Source organism: Saimiri boliviensis, chromosome 2, assembly GCF_048565385.1.
Source record: "Saimiri boliviensis isolate mSaiBol1 chromosome 2, mSaiBol1.pri, whole genome shotgun sequence".
NCBI classification, from domain to species: Eukaryota; Metazoa; Chordata; class Mammalia; order Primates; family Cebidae; genus Saimiri; species Saimiri boliviensis.
This window is the reverse complement of record NC_133450.1, coordinates 119,282,943-119,296,218: the sequence shown is the minus strand read 5'-3', so window position 1 is coordinate 119,296,218 and position 13,276 is coordinate 119,282,943. Positions and strand designations below refer to the sequence as shown.

Sequence of the window (13,276 nt, the reverse complement as noted above, 5' to 3'; positions counted from 1 at the left end):
TATCCAGTCTACCATTAAGGGACATTTGGGTTGGGTTCATGTCTTTGCTATTGCAAACAGTGCTGCAATAAACGTATGTGTGCATGTGTCTTTATAGCAGAATGATTTATATTCCTTTGGGTATATAGCCAGTAATGGGATTGCTGCATCAAATGATATTTTTGGTTCTAGATCCTTGAGAAATCACCAGACTGTCTTCCACAATGGTTGAACTAATTTACATTCCCAGCAACAGTGTAAAAGCATTCCTATTTCTCCACAGCCTTGCCAGCATCTATTGTTTCCAGACTTTTTAATAACTGCCATTCTGACTGACATGAGATGATATGGTATCTCACCGTGGTTTTGATTTGCATTTCTCTGATGACCAGTGATGTTGAGCTTTTTTTCATGTTTGTTGGCCGCATAAATGTCTTCCTTTGAGAAGTGTCTGTTCATGTCCTTTGTCCCCTTTTTGATGGGGTTTTTTCTTATAAATATGTTTAAATTCCTTATAAATTCCGGGTATTAGCCCTTTGTCAGATGGGTAGATTGCAAAAATTTTCTCCCATTCTGTAGGATGCCTGTTCACTCTGATGATAGTTTCTTCTGCTGTACAGAAGCTCTTAAGTTTAATTAGATCCCATTTGTCAATTTTGGCTTTTGTTGCAATTGTTTTTGGTGTTTTTGTCATAAAGCCTTTGAATGGTATTGCCTAGGTTTTCTTCTAGGGTTTTTATGGTTTTGGGTTTTACGTTTAAGTATTTAATCCATCTTGAGTTAATTTTTGTATAATGTGTAAGGAAGGGGTCCAGTTTCACTTTTCTGCAGGTGGCTAGCTAGTTTTCCCAGCACCATTTACTGAATAGGAGATCCTTTCCCCATTGCTTGTTTTTGTCAGGTTTGTCGAAGATCAGATGGTTGTAGATGTGTGGTGTTATTTCTGAGGTCTCCATTCTGTTCCACTAGTCTATATGTCTGTTTTGGATCAGCACCATGCTATTTTGGTGGCTGTAGCCTTGTAATATAGTTTGAAGCCAGGTAGCATGATGCCTCCAGCTTTGCAGAACAGATGTCTTAAGAGATAGCCAACCTGATTACAAAAGGGTTTGAAGTGAATCTTTTTTTTTTTTTTTTGAGACAGAGTTTCACTCTTGTTACCCAGGCTGGAGTGCAATGGCGTGATCTCGGCTCACCGCAATCTCCGCCTCCTGGGTTCAAGCAATTCTCCTGCCTCAGCCTCCTGAGTAGCTGGGATTACAGGCACTCGCCACCATGCCCAGCTTATTTTTTGTATTTTTAGTAGAGACGGGGTTTCACCATGTTGACCAGGATGGTCTCGATCTCTTGACCTCGTGATCCACCCGCCTCGGCCTCCCAAAGCGCTGGGATTACAGGCTTGAGCCACCGCGCCCGGCCTGAAGTGAATCTTTACCGCCCTCAAAAGACTCTTTAAAACAGAAATAGCTGCATTACTTCAAACTGACAAAACTTCCTTCTGCCACCAGAATTTGAGCTCAAGAATAAGATAAGATCAGCAATAAAAAACAAATGAAGGTACTTTTTTGGGCTTATCTGAACTACATTGGTAAATTTTAGCCCCATCATATGTGTTCATCTTAAAAATGTGCAAAATCCTTGCACATATCCTGCCATATGTTGAAATACTCTTTAATAAATCTGACAGCAGAGTTAATATTTAAATACACCAAACTGGCCAAGTAACTAGTATTTCCGAGTAGCAAATATCAGTATATTGATTCACAGGATTTAAAAAGGCTGTAAAAGAAAGTTCTATTTTTCAAGAATTCATTGGAAAAAGAAATATAAAAAATGTTGAAGATAAAAACACTATTAAATTAACATCATTTTCAATCTGTACCTACACAAAACCTAAACTGTAGGATGACACAATTTTATGAAACATACACAAAGGCTATAATGTATTCTAATTACCTGTAGAGAAGTGATTCTATCGTAGTGAATTGTGGTCATCTCATTCTCCGTCAGAGCATTTCCAGTTTGGTCATTAATTTCAAAACCAGTATAGAATTTAAGCATGTCCAAAAGCTAAAAAAAAAAAAAATACATTTAAATGAATTTAAATGAATAAATCATAAGAACATAAGGGCAAAAAGCACAATACTATTCAAAATAATAAACAAGTTCATATAGCAGCTTAGAGGTGCTGAAAAACTCAGGAATGTAAACATTACAAAAAAGATTTTAGAACATATCCAAGTAAAAATGTTTTTGTTATGTGAAAATAAAGTATGTGAATAAATTGTTCAGTCTATTTCATATACATGGTCTACTTCTGCAAAGAAAAACTTATATTGCAATCCCAATACTTAAGAGACATTAAGGAGGTAATCTAAAGAAGCCCAGCATTTTAATCAAACAAAACCTATCTTATCTACATCGCTGAAAATTTATAAAACTATAGCACTAGAGGTAACTCCTGGGGTTTCTTATTTAAAACCCTAAACACAGGTTTTGGAATTCATTATGTGCTTAGGGAAAAACAGTAAGATGGGGAAAGCTAAAGTATTCTTTTTTCTCCCTGGCCATCAAAGCCCGTTGGCTTAACTTCTCTTGTTAATGAGGCTCTGATGTCCTGCCCTGTAGCAGCAGCATCAACAGAGCCTACTGGCTGCACTCACCGCAAATATTTATTATTTATTATTTTTAGATCTAATCTATAGCAGATCAGATATTAAGATTTTAAGGTATTTTAATATATGTGACAAATCACTAGACAGAAATTTAAAGAGAATAAGAGGAATGCTCACAGATATAAAAGAACAAAGGGGATATGTAAACACATACCAAAAATGTATCTCCAACTATGATGTCATTGAAAGATAGCATTAAAAGTTTGTTAGAAATGCTTTCTTCTGCTGGGTGCAGTGGCTCATGCCTGTAATCCTAGCATTTTGGGAGGCCGAGGTGGGCAGATTGCCTGAGCTTAGGAGTTTGAGACCACCTGGGCAACCTGGTGAGACCCTGTCTTTACTAAAAATATAAAACATTAGCCAGGCATGGTGGGGCATGCCTGTTATCCTGGCTACTGGAGAGGCTGAGGCAGGAGAATCACTTCAACACAGAAGGCAGAGGCTACAGTGAGCTGAGATCACGTCACTGCCACTGTACTCCAGCCCGGATGACCACTGCACTCCAGCCTGGGTGGCAGAGCAAGACCATCTCCATAAACAAAACAAAACAACACAAAACAAAATGAAATGCTCTCAGGCTGGGTGCAGTGGCTCACGCCTGTAATCCCAGCACTTTGGGAGGCCGAAGCGGGTGAATCATGAGTTCAGGAGTTCAAGACCAGCCTGGCCAACATTGTAAAACCCTGTCTCTACTAAATATACAAAAAATTAGCTGGGTGTAGTGGCAGGTGCCTGTAATCCCAGTTACTTGAGAGGCTGTGGCAGGAGAAGAGCTTGAACCTAGGAGTGGGAGGATGCAGTGAGCTGAGATCGTGCCACTGCACTTGACAGGGCGAGACTCCCTCTGAAAAAAAAAAAAAGAAATGCTTTCTTCTGCATGACACAACAGAAAATGTGAAATACTGTGTCTTCCTACCTAAGACAACAAAGTTCAGTGCATTTGCAGCTTCCTTATTCAAAGAAGCACGCATACTTCTAAGCTATCAACGATCTGTCACCATCATCTTACAGAAAGACAGAGCCAGCCGGGTATGGTGGCTCATGCCTGTAATCCCAGCACTTTGGGAGGCCAAGGAGGGTGGATCACTAGGTCAAGAGTTCGAGACCAGCCTGGCCAAGAGGGTGAAACCACGTCTCTACTAAAAAATACAAAAATTAGCCAGGCACGGTGGCGGGTGCCTATAATCTCAGCTAACTGGGAGGCTGAGGCAGGAGAATTGCTTGAACCTGGGAGGCGGAGGTTGCAGTGAACCAAGATGGGGCCACTGCACTCTAGCCTGGGTGACAGAGCAAGACTCTGTCTCAAAAAAAAAAAAAGGAAAAACAGAGCCATAGGATTGGGGCATAGTTCATTTAAAATTAATACACATCGGCTACTGTATTTCACGTAAAATCAAAACTTGTAAACATCTGTGACTGTATTCCCTAAATCATAATTTAGTTCAATAATAAAAATCACATATAATTAACAAAAAGTTATATAATTACTAGAGGAAACCTATATGAGAATACATTCATTTTGCATGTTAAGACATGACTTTAAAATAACTAGTAGTTTGTGTTATCCCAGTTGTGTGGCAAAGAAAAGTAAATTTAGAAAGTAAAACAATAAATACATTCAGATATATCAATACTCACCTGGGAAAAAAGATGGCCATCCTCTTCTCTACGAACAAGATTGGAAAGGTAACAGTGAACCAAAAGGTGAGAGTCATCCAGGATAGTATTAAACCAGCGCCTTGTGGGCAGTAGGGCCTGGGAAAAACAAACATCATAACAGTAAGTTTACATGTAGAGAATTCCACAGTTATAAGTACAATCTACTGATATTTTACTCATGAGTATTAATCATATACAAAGTACCCTCCAATCTTCCAATAGACACACTGTACACAATGCAAGAGGTCCCTTCATGCTGTAAATAAACCCAGTGGCAATGTTTTTGGTTTTAAAAACAATAATAATGCTGGGGGCACTGGCTCATGCCTACAATCCCAGCACTTTGGGAGGCCAAGTGGGGCAGATCACTTGAGGTTAGGAGTTTAAGACCAGCCTGGATAACATGGTGAAACCCCGTCTCTACTAAAAATACAAAAATTAGCCACGTGTGGTGATAGGCACCTGTAATCCCAGCTACTTGGGAGGCTGAGGCAGGAGAATCGCTTAAACCCAGGAGGCAGAAGTTGCAGTCAGCCAAGATCGCCACTGCACTCCAGCCTGGGCGACAGAGTAAGACTCTGCCTCAAAAAAATAAATAAATAAAATAATAATAATTATGATAAAAGAACTTTTAAGACAAAACTGAAAATAAGGGGAGGGCACAGTGGCTCATGCCTATAATCCCAGCACCTTGGGAGGCCATGGTGGGTAAATTACCTGAGGTCAGGAGCTTGAGACTAGCCTGGCCAACGTGGCAAAACCCTGTCTCTACTAAGAATACAAAAATTAGCTGGGTTTGGGGATGGGCGACTGTAATCCCAGCTACTCAGGAGGATGAGGCAGGAAGAATCGCTTGAACTCAGGAGGCGGAGGTTGCCGCAAGCTGAGTTAGCGCCACTACACTCCAGTCTGGCCAAAGAGCAAGACTCTGTCTCAAAAAAAAAAAAAAGAAAAAAAGAAAAAAAACTAGCACTAAGAGGAATCTCACAGATCAGCAGATCATCTCAGCCAGTAGTTTTCCAACAAAACCCTACGTAAAATCCCAATATGTACTGTGTGTACGTTTAAAAGTGGAGCTGCTCTGAGAAAAAAGGAAGTACAAGTTTCTGTGTAGAGAATCCTGTCTTTGTTTCCTCTCCTTTGTTCCCCTATACCATAGCTTGAAAATCACTAATCTAATCAAACATCATCATTTTATAGATGAGGTTATTGAGATCCTCAGAAGTTATAAATTAGTTACTGGCAGAGCTAGAATTTGAAAGATCTCATGAATGACTGCTAGTCTAATATGCTAATACGCATATCAAGAAACCACCTTACTTCTCCAGATAAGGAACAAATTTTCTTTCAATATCCCACATTAATAAGAGAAAGGAAAGGAAATCAATCCGATCTGAACTATACCAATTCTGTAACTGAATTTGCCACAAATCCTGTACCTGAGTATGAAATCTTGTTTGTTTGTTTTTAAAGATGGGGCTTCACCATGATGGCCAGGCTGGTCTTGAACTTCTGACCTTAGGTGATCCACCCACCTCAGCCTCCCAAAGTGCTAGGATTACAGGCATGAGCCATCATGCCCAGCTGTTTTTTGTTTAAGAATCTCCTTTTTAAAAAACTGCACACGGCAGCTATATTTTTCTTCACAAACATTGGGCACATTTAGAAAAGTAAGATTATTTCAAGAGACAGTTAGAAAACTGTGACTTCAGACATTACAGAAAACTCTGAGGGGCATATTTTGTGTCATATACAGTATGACACAAAATAAATTGTCACTGCTGGACTCACGTTTAATAACTATACTATGTCATGCTTTTTTACAACTAACAGCCCACAGTACATAAGTCAGTCATTTGAAAACCTCAAGGGCCAACTACTTGTGACTCCCTTCTCTAAGTGACACCTTGAAACAGGTACAAAGTAAAACCAGTTTGAGGTGATGAAGAAATACTTCATATAGACCAGGCATGGTAGCTCACACCTATAATCCCAAGCAATCCTCCTACTTGGGAAGCCAAGGTGAAAGAATCGCTTGAGCCCAAGATTTCTAGAACAGCATGGGCAATATAGAGAAACCCTGTTTCTACAAAAAATACAAAAATTAGCCAGGCATAGTGGTGCACACCTGTAGTGTCAGCTACTCAGGGCTCTGAGGCAGGAGGATCAGTTGAGGCCGGGGAGGCAAAGTTTGCAGTGAGCCAAGAAGATGGCACCACTGCATTCTAGCCTTCATGACAGAGCAAGACCCTGTCTCCAAAAGAGAGAAAAAAAAAAGGAAAAAAATACTTCCTATATAGTCATATGCTTAATCTTAGACCCCTAATGATTACATAACAAAAAAGTCACTGTAGATTGTAGATTTCTTACCTCTAGATCAATCATAAGTTCAATGAATCTTTCACAGTAATGAACTTTGTCCATAGTGACAGGTTCTAGACATAAAAGAGAAAGCATGTTAGAATGTTCTTATTAGACCATTTTGCATGCTGTTTCTGAAAACTGGCAGTTATTCAATAAAGTCATTTGTCTTTTATTCATCAGAATTGGACTATGATTTAGAATGAGGATCTCACATACATTTCTTTTTAAGCCAGGCCTTACTCTGACACTTAGCTATATAAATATGAGAAAATAAAACATCTAGCTTGGGTCAGAAGCACATTTTAAAAATCAGGTTTGCAACGATATTTTAAAAGTATTAACTTTAAAAAATCTGTATTTAATTAGATTTGAAAAAACTTAAGAGATATAAAAACCAGAAGGCAGTTTTATATCAGTTTTTGCTCCACTTTCCTGTCTTTATGTTCTAAACTTCTGAGTTTTCTCATATGTATAAACACACACACATATGTATATCTACACACACACACACACACACACACATACACACACACCCTTTAAAATGTACTGAAACTAATTTGAGGTGATTTTTATGACTTTTTTCCACTGTACATGTATTACTTTAATATTAGAATGCCAATGACACACAGAACAATAAAAATACCTTTTAAATAACTAGCTTATTATATACTATTTATGAGCATGATATACTATTTTTACAAACATTTATTTTTGTTTTAAAATAATTACAACCTTGGGGCATGAAATTCTTTCAAAGTACAAGCTTTTTTTCTAATATCAGGAAATAGTCTACCATTTTACCAACTAAAACCATCCTGTCAAGTTGGTTTCAATTAAAACAAAGATAATTTTAGGTTCCCTGTTGCTACTTAAAGGACTTCCAGCAGTAACTAACACCCAGTGCCAGACATATAGAAGGCATCCTACAATTGCTTAAATAAAAAGCCATTTATTTATTTGTAGTATACAGGAAAACAGAAAACTTAATGCAAAGCAAGAAATGTGAGTACTCTGGTGATTAATATATACAGAAATGTTAAATGGAACTTTTTCAGCTAGCATATCCCCATAATCTAAACCCTAAAATAATTGAATTATAGAATTTATTAGCTGGAAAAAACCTGTGAAAGCATCTGTTCTAGATCTTCATTGCCCAGGTAAGAAAAACATGATCAGAGAAAATGACCTGATAAAGGGGTAAAAAACTATAAAGTCTAGTTAGAACTGGAACCCAGGTTTTCTGAGACATACATATACAGTTGTTTAAAATAAAAATTTAAAGGAGCAATTTTTAAATCAAGTCCATTCAAACTAATCTTTTGTTGCTATCTTTTGTTCTTATAACTGCCAAAGAAAACATTTTTTTCCCAAACTAAAAGAGTGAGCAAATTCTGAATTCTGTATCTTTATTTATGTCTTGAGAAATTACTGGCAATGGCCTATTTAAAATCAGAAAATAATGCATGGTGCTCAAGTTCTGTGCTCTGGTGAATAGAGTTGCATGTTTTTATGTTAGCTAGTCATACTGGCCATGTTGCCTAATGTAGAAACCTTGTTATCCCAATTTCTTTCTTTTTTTTTTTTTTTTTTTTGAGACGGAGTTTCGCTCTTGTTACCCAGGCTGGAGTGCAATGGCATGATCTCGGCTCACCGCAACCTCCACCTCCTGGGCTCAGGCAATTCTCCTGCCTCAGCCTCCTGAGTAGCTGGGATTACAGGTACGTGCCACCATGCCCAGCTAGTTTTTTGTAGTTTTAGTAGAGACGGGGTTTCACCATGTTGACCAGGATGGTCTCGATCTCTTGACCTCGTGATCCACCCGCCTCAGCCTCCCAAAGTGCTGGGATTACAGGCTTGAGTCACCGCGCCCGGCTGTTATCCCAATTTGAAACACAAATATATCCTTATTTTTCTCAGGTACACTGTAATTTTTTTTCCCTTCTGAAAGCAGTCTTAACATCTAGAAAGATGTTATCCTACACAGATTTCCAACAACTCATCTGGGCATGCCGTTTTTAATGACCCTATTTTATTTTATGTATGTATGTATATATGTATGTATGTATGTGTGTGTGTATGTATGAGATGCAGTCTTGCTCTGTCACCAGGCTGGAGTGCAGCAGCGTGATATCTATCAGCTCACTTCAACCTCTGCCTCCCAGGTTCAAACAATTCTCCTGCCTTAGGCTCCCGAGCAGCTCGGACTACAGGTGAGCCCACCACACCCAGCTAATTTTTTGGATTTTAGTAGACAAGGGTTTCACCATGTTGGCAAGGATGGTCTCGATTTCCTGACCTCGTGATCTGCCCATCTGCACTTCCCAAAGTGCTGGGATTATAGGTGTGAGCCACCATGCCCACCCTTAATGACACTATTTTTAAAGGAAACTACAATCCTTCTTAAAATCTTTGAAAAATTTGCCTTCTCTTTCCTAACTATATAATCCATCTATCTTCATACCCACTCTAAACTGGCACATTATTGTCATTATCCTGTTAGTTCCTCTGCCAGCAAGCTGAAAATTTTTGATAATAGCTCAAGATTAAGAATGATGTTTACTGGCCAGGTGTGGTGGCTCAGGCATGTAATCCTAGCACTTTGGGAAGCCAAAGTGAGCACATCACTTGAAGTCAGGAGTTCGAGACCAGCCTAGTCAACATGGCAAAACCCAGTCTCTACTGAGAATACAAAACTTAGCTCGGCATGATGGTGTGCACCTGCATGTAGTCCCAGCTACTCGGGAGGCTGAGGCAGGAGAATCATTTGAACCCAGGAGGCAGAGGTTGCAGGGAACCAAGATCGTGCCACACTGCACTCTAGCCTGGGTGACAGAGCAAGACTCCATCTCAACTAAATAGCATAACATAACATAACATAACATAGCATAGCATAGCATAGCATAGCATAGCATAACATAGCAGAGCATAATATAGCATAGCATAGCATAACATAACATAACATAACATAATCCTTAAAGGCAGTCCCAATGTTCAGACTGGTAATACATTTAAAAAGGAGAGGACATACACTTTGCCAATATAAATTAAAATCATACCAAGAGTAGTTTTTAGAGATGAGTAAATACCAAAGAGGAAGCTATATGATAATTTCACAAATGCACTGAGTGAAAAAGAAGATAGTTACCAGAAAGTGGGACTGATTTCAGCACAGAAATAAACTTCTGGATGAGTTGTGAAAGAAATCTCCTCTCCTGATAGGCCCTAAAATCAGAAAGATCATTGACCAATTATTTTTCAAAAATAGTCATTTCAAAAGTAAATTTTAAATGTTGACCACGGCTTTCCTATACTGTTCAACTGTTCATCTCTCTGCGAAGCTGGAACTATAACTTGAATGCCCAGCTTCTTCTTTCTATGTAAACACAGTGCTATATAGAGAAAAGGAGAGTCACATTACTGACTTAATAAGCCACCTAAGCAAGCACCTCCTTTTCTCGCTTTCTTTTTTTTTTTTTTTTGAGATGGAGTCTCACTATGTTGCCTAGGCTGAAGTGCAGTGGTGCGATCTCAGCTTACTGCAACCTCTGCCTCCCAGGTTCAAGTGATTCTCCTGTAGCTGGGACTACAGGTACCTACCACCATGCCCAGCTAATTTTAGTATTTTTAGTAGAGATGGGGTTTCACCATCTTGGTCAGGCCAGTCTTGAACTCCTGACCTTGTGATTCATCTGCCTTGGCCTCTCAAAGTGCTGGGGATCACAGGTGTGAGCCACCACGCCAGGCCAAACGTTTTCACTTGTGATTTACGAGTCAGACCGAGAAAGAAGTTTCAAAATTCCATTTATAGTCTGTCCTTACCATTAAAAATCTCACATTTAATGCAGTTGAAATGAGATGAACAATATTAAATTTTAATATTCAAGTATTAAGTAAAATACAGTATCACAATAGCTAAAAATCAAATGTTTAAAAAATAATTTTCTATTCATTACTACTTCAAGATACATCAATTAAAGGACAAACTTATATCAAGTATTATATAGCTGTAAGTGCTTATAACAGTCCTGCTGGAAATACAAAGAAGGAGAATGGCTAAAATTTACTTGCAATAACAAGTCATACTATAAACATAATTAGTAATACATGCCACTGTGCAATTAATAAAACTGCCTGACATTAATTAAGCATCCATTGTGCCAGGATCTGAGCTATGCTAAACACTTCACATCTCATTTAATATTGGTAACAGTCCTCGGAAATGGGTACTATTGTCCAGATTTCACAATGGGACTCAGAGGTGAAGTAACTTGCCCAAAGTCACACAGCAAGTGAGTCTGAAATCCAGGTAAGTCTGACTGTAGAACCTACATCCTAAACAACTATACATACACAAATCATTATATAAACAGCTGGTGTTGCAAAAAAAAAAAAATCATAGAGCAAGTGTTCTAGGAGTTCAGATGAAAGCATTATGGTCTAAAGTAGTTGGTCTGGAAGTGTGTTTATATGGTTAATACTCAATTAAGTGCAGTGAAGAGGAAAGGGACTTAGGAAAGGAATGTTTCAGAAGCAATGACTAGAGTAGTCCAGTGATTTGCAGGAGTCATGAGAAACAGCTGGAAGCTTCTGAAAGCCTTGTAAAAAGTTTAGAGTTTATTCAGTGGGAACTAAGAAATGACTGAAAGCTTGTAAGTAGGAATATTCTATGAAAAAGGCTAGGGAGGCTACATTGGTGTAGGAAAGCTGGAGAAAGACCAAGTGGGAAATTACTACGGTAGTTGAGTTAAGATGCTATAGGGCCTGAATTCTGATGACAGCAGTGTGACAAGAAAAGAGAGGAAGGACAAAAGGTGAATCCAACAGGGCTGACTGGATATAATGAGCCAAAAAACTGGAGCGTTCCAAGTCTAACTGGCTAGGAGAATTAAGAGAAACTGAACAAAAGGGTAAATGTGGGGAAAAAAAACAATGTGTATTATTTAGCTACACCAAATATGAGTTCGTAACAATGACTCCAAGTAGAAGTATACAGGAAGCAGTTACATAGTGGAAAGACACAAAAGAAGTCAGGACCAGAGAGACTGAGGATGAAACCACACTGAGGTAATGAGAGGAAGATTCCACACACCTCCTCCCCCAAAATGCAGTCAAATATTGCAAAAATACCATTTGATTTGCCCAATCAAGAGGCTGTTGGTTAGAAAGATACTATGAAAGGGATGGATTGAAACTGAAAATTAAAGAAGGGATACTGCTACTCTGATTGTAATATTCTCTTCCTGAAACTGTCATTCTCTTACTCCCAAACTCATCTCTGACATGCAGTTTTTTAGTTCTTCCCTATTTTCACGAACTACCAGTTTAACTCCAGGTTTTATTTCCTTTTATCCTCATCCCACTTTTCATGGCTTATTTACCTCACTAAATAATCTCACCCATACTCATAGCTTCAATTATTATTTACACATGTACCTATACAAATGTGGCGTTTAATACATATCCCATAATCTCAATCTCCTGGTAGCTATCTCAACTTGGCAAGGCAAAACGAAAATCTTTCTCTTAACTGCCAAACCCACCCTCCGTCTTACATTCCCCATTTTGGTGAATATCTCACTATCATCCAGTCATCTAGCCAGGATGACAGTGAGATATTTAATGGATATCGGTAAACAGTTGTCTATGAGATTGACACTATCTCATAGTCAGCAGTTTACCGATATCCATTAAATAACTCTCCATTGTGTCACTATCTCTTTCCCTCCAATTCTGCTGTGTTAGTTCAAGCTCCCACTATCTCTTACCTGAGTATTACAACCACCTTCCATCCCTACAATCTACTGCTTGCTTCCAGAGAAATAATTCCAAAATTTAAGTCTGATTATATCTCTTTATTGATAAAATCCCTCGGCAGCTCTCCATCATACAGGAAACAAAATTCTAACTTCTTACTTGCAAAGTGGTCAAGGGAAAAATGCTTGTAGACAGAAGGAACTAGGTCTAAATTCTATTCTGCCATATCCTAGATTTTTATCTTTTGAGTCAAGCTACTTTATTTCTCTGAATGTGAGTTTTCTCATAAACCTCTGGAGGGAAGGGAAAGTAGAACTAAAAGACAATAAAAGATAAAGCCTTGTGATGTGTCAATATCCTGGAAGTAGGTGCCAGGAAAGACAGACAAAATATCCAAAAGGAGAAAAAGCTAGAGACGTCATGGAGGTGAAAGGAGGAGGGACATATAAGAAACGGAGTATGATCAGCAGGATCAAAAGAGGGTCCAAAGGAAATGACACAAAAAACAAACAATCCTCAAAATGACAGATGGTAGAGCTGACTGGTAAGATCAGAAAGAGCAATTTCAGGTGAGAGTAGGATAATGAGAATCAAAATTCAAGTGGGAGTTACAAGGCTTAAACAAAAGTTTAGACTAACTTATACTCTTCTGAAAAGTAGAAGAAAAAATAGGACAGTGCCAAAAGAAGTTATCATAGGCCCAGAGGAAGTTATGTCCTCAGCATATACATGTGCACGTGTGTCTGTGTGGGTTTATATATGCAGAGAAAAAAATTAGTGGAAAAGAAGAATTAAAGATAAAGGGGAAAAAATATTATTGCTGGAATAGTCAGGGAATAAATGAG

General features: G+C 38.5%; 1 protein-coding gene across 1 annotated transcript in view; it reads right to left on the bottom strand.

The window, feature by feature from the left end:
* Positions 1-13,276, bottom strand: part of AQR (aquarius intron-binding spliceosomal factor) — a 129,073-nt gene that overhangs the window by 83,295 nt on the left and 32,502 nt on the right. The window contains exons 9-12 of the mRNA XM_003935747.4: positions 9,823-9,899; positions 6,684-6,748; positions 4,293-4,409; positions 1,936-2,049 (exon numbers count right to left, since the gene is read on the bottom strand). Coding sequence (XP_003935796.1) covers positions 1,936-2,049; positions 4,293-4,409; positions 6,684-6,748; positions 9,823-9,899 — 373 coding nt within the window. The remainder of the gene's footprint in view (positions 1-1,935; positions 2,050-4,292; positions 4,410-6,683; positions 6,749-9,822; positions 9,900-13,276) is intronic.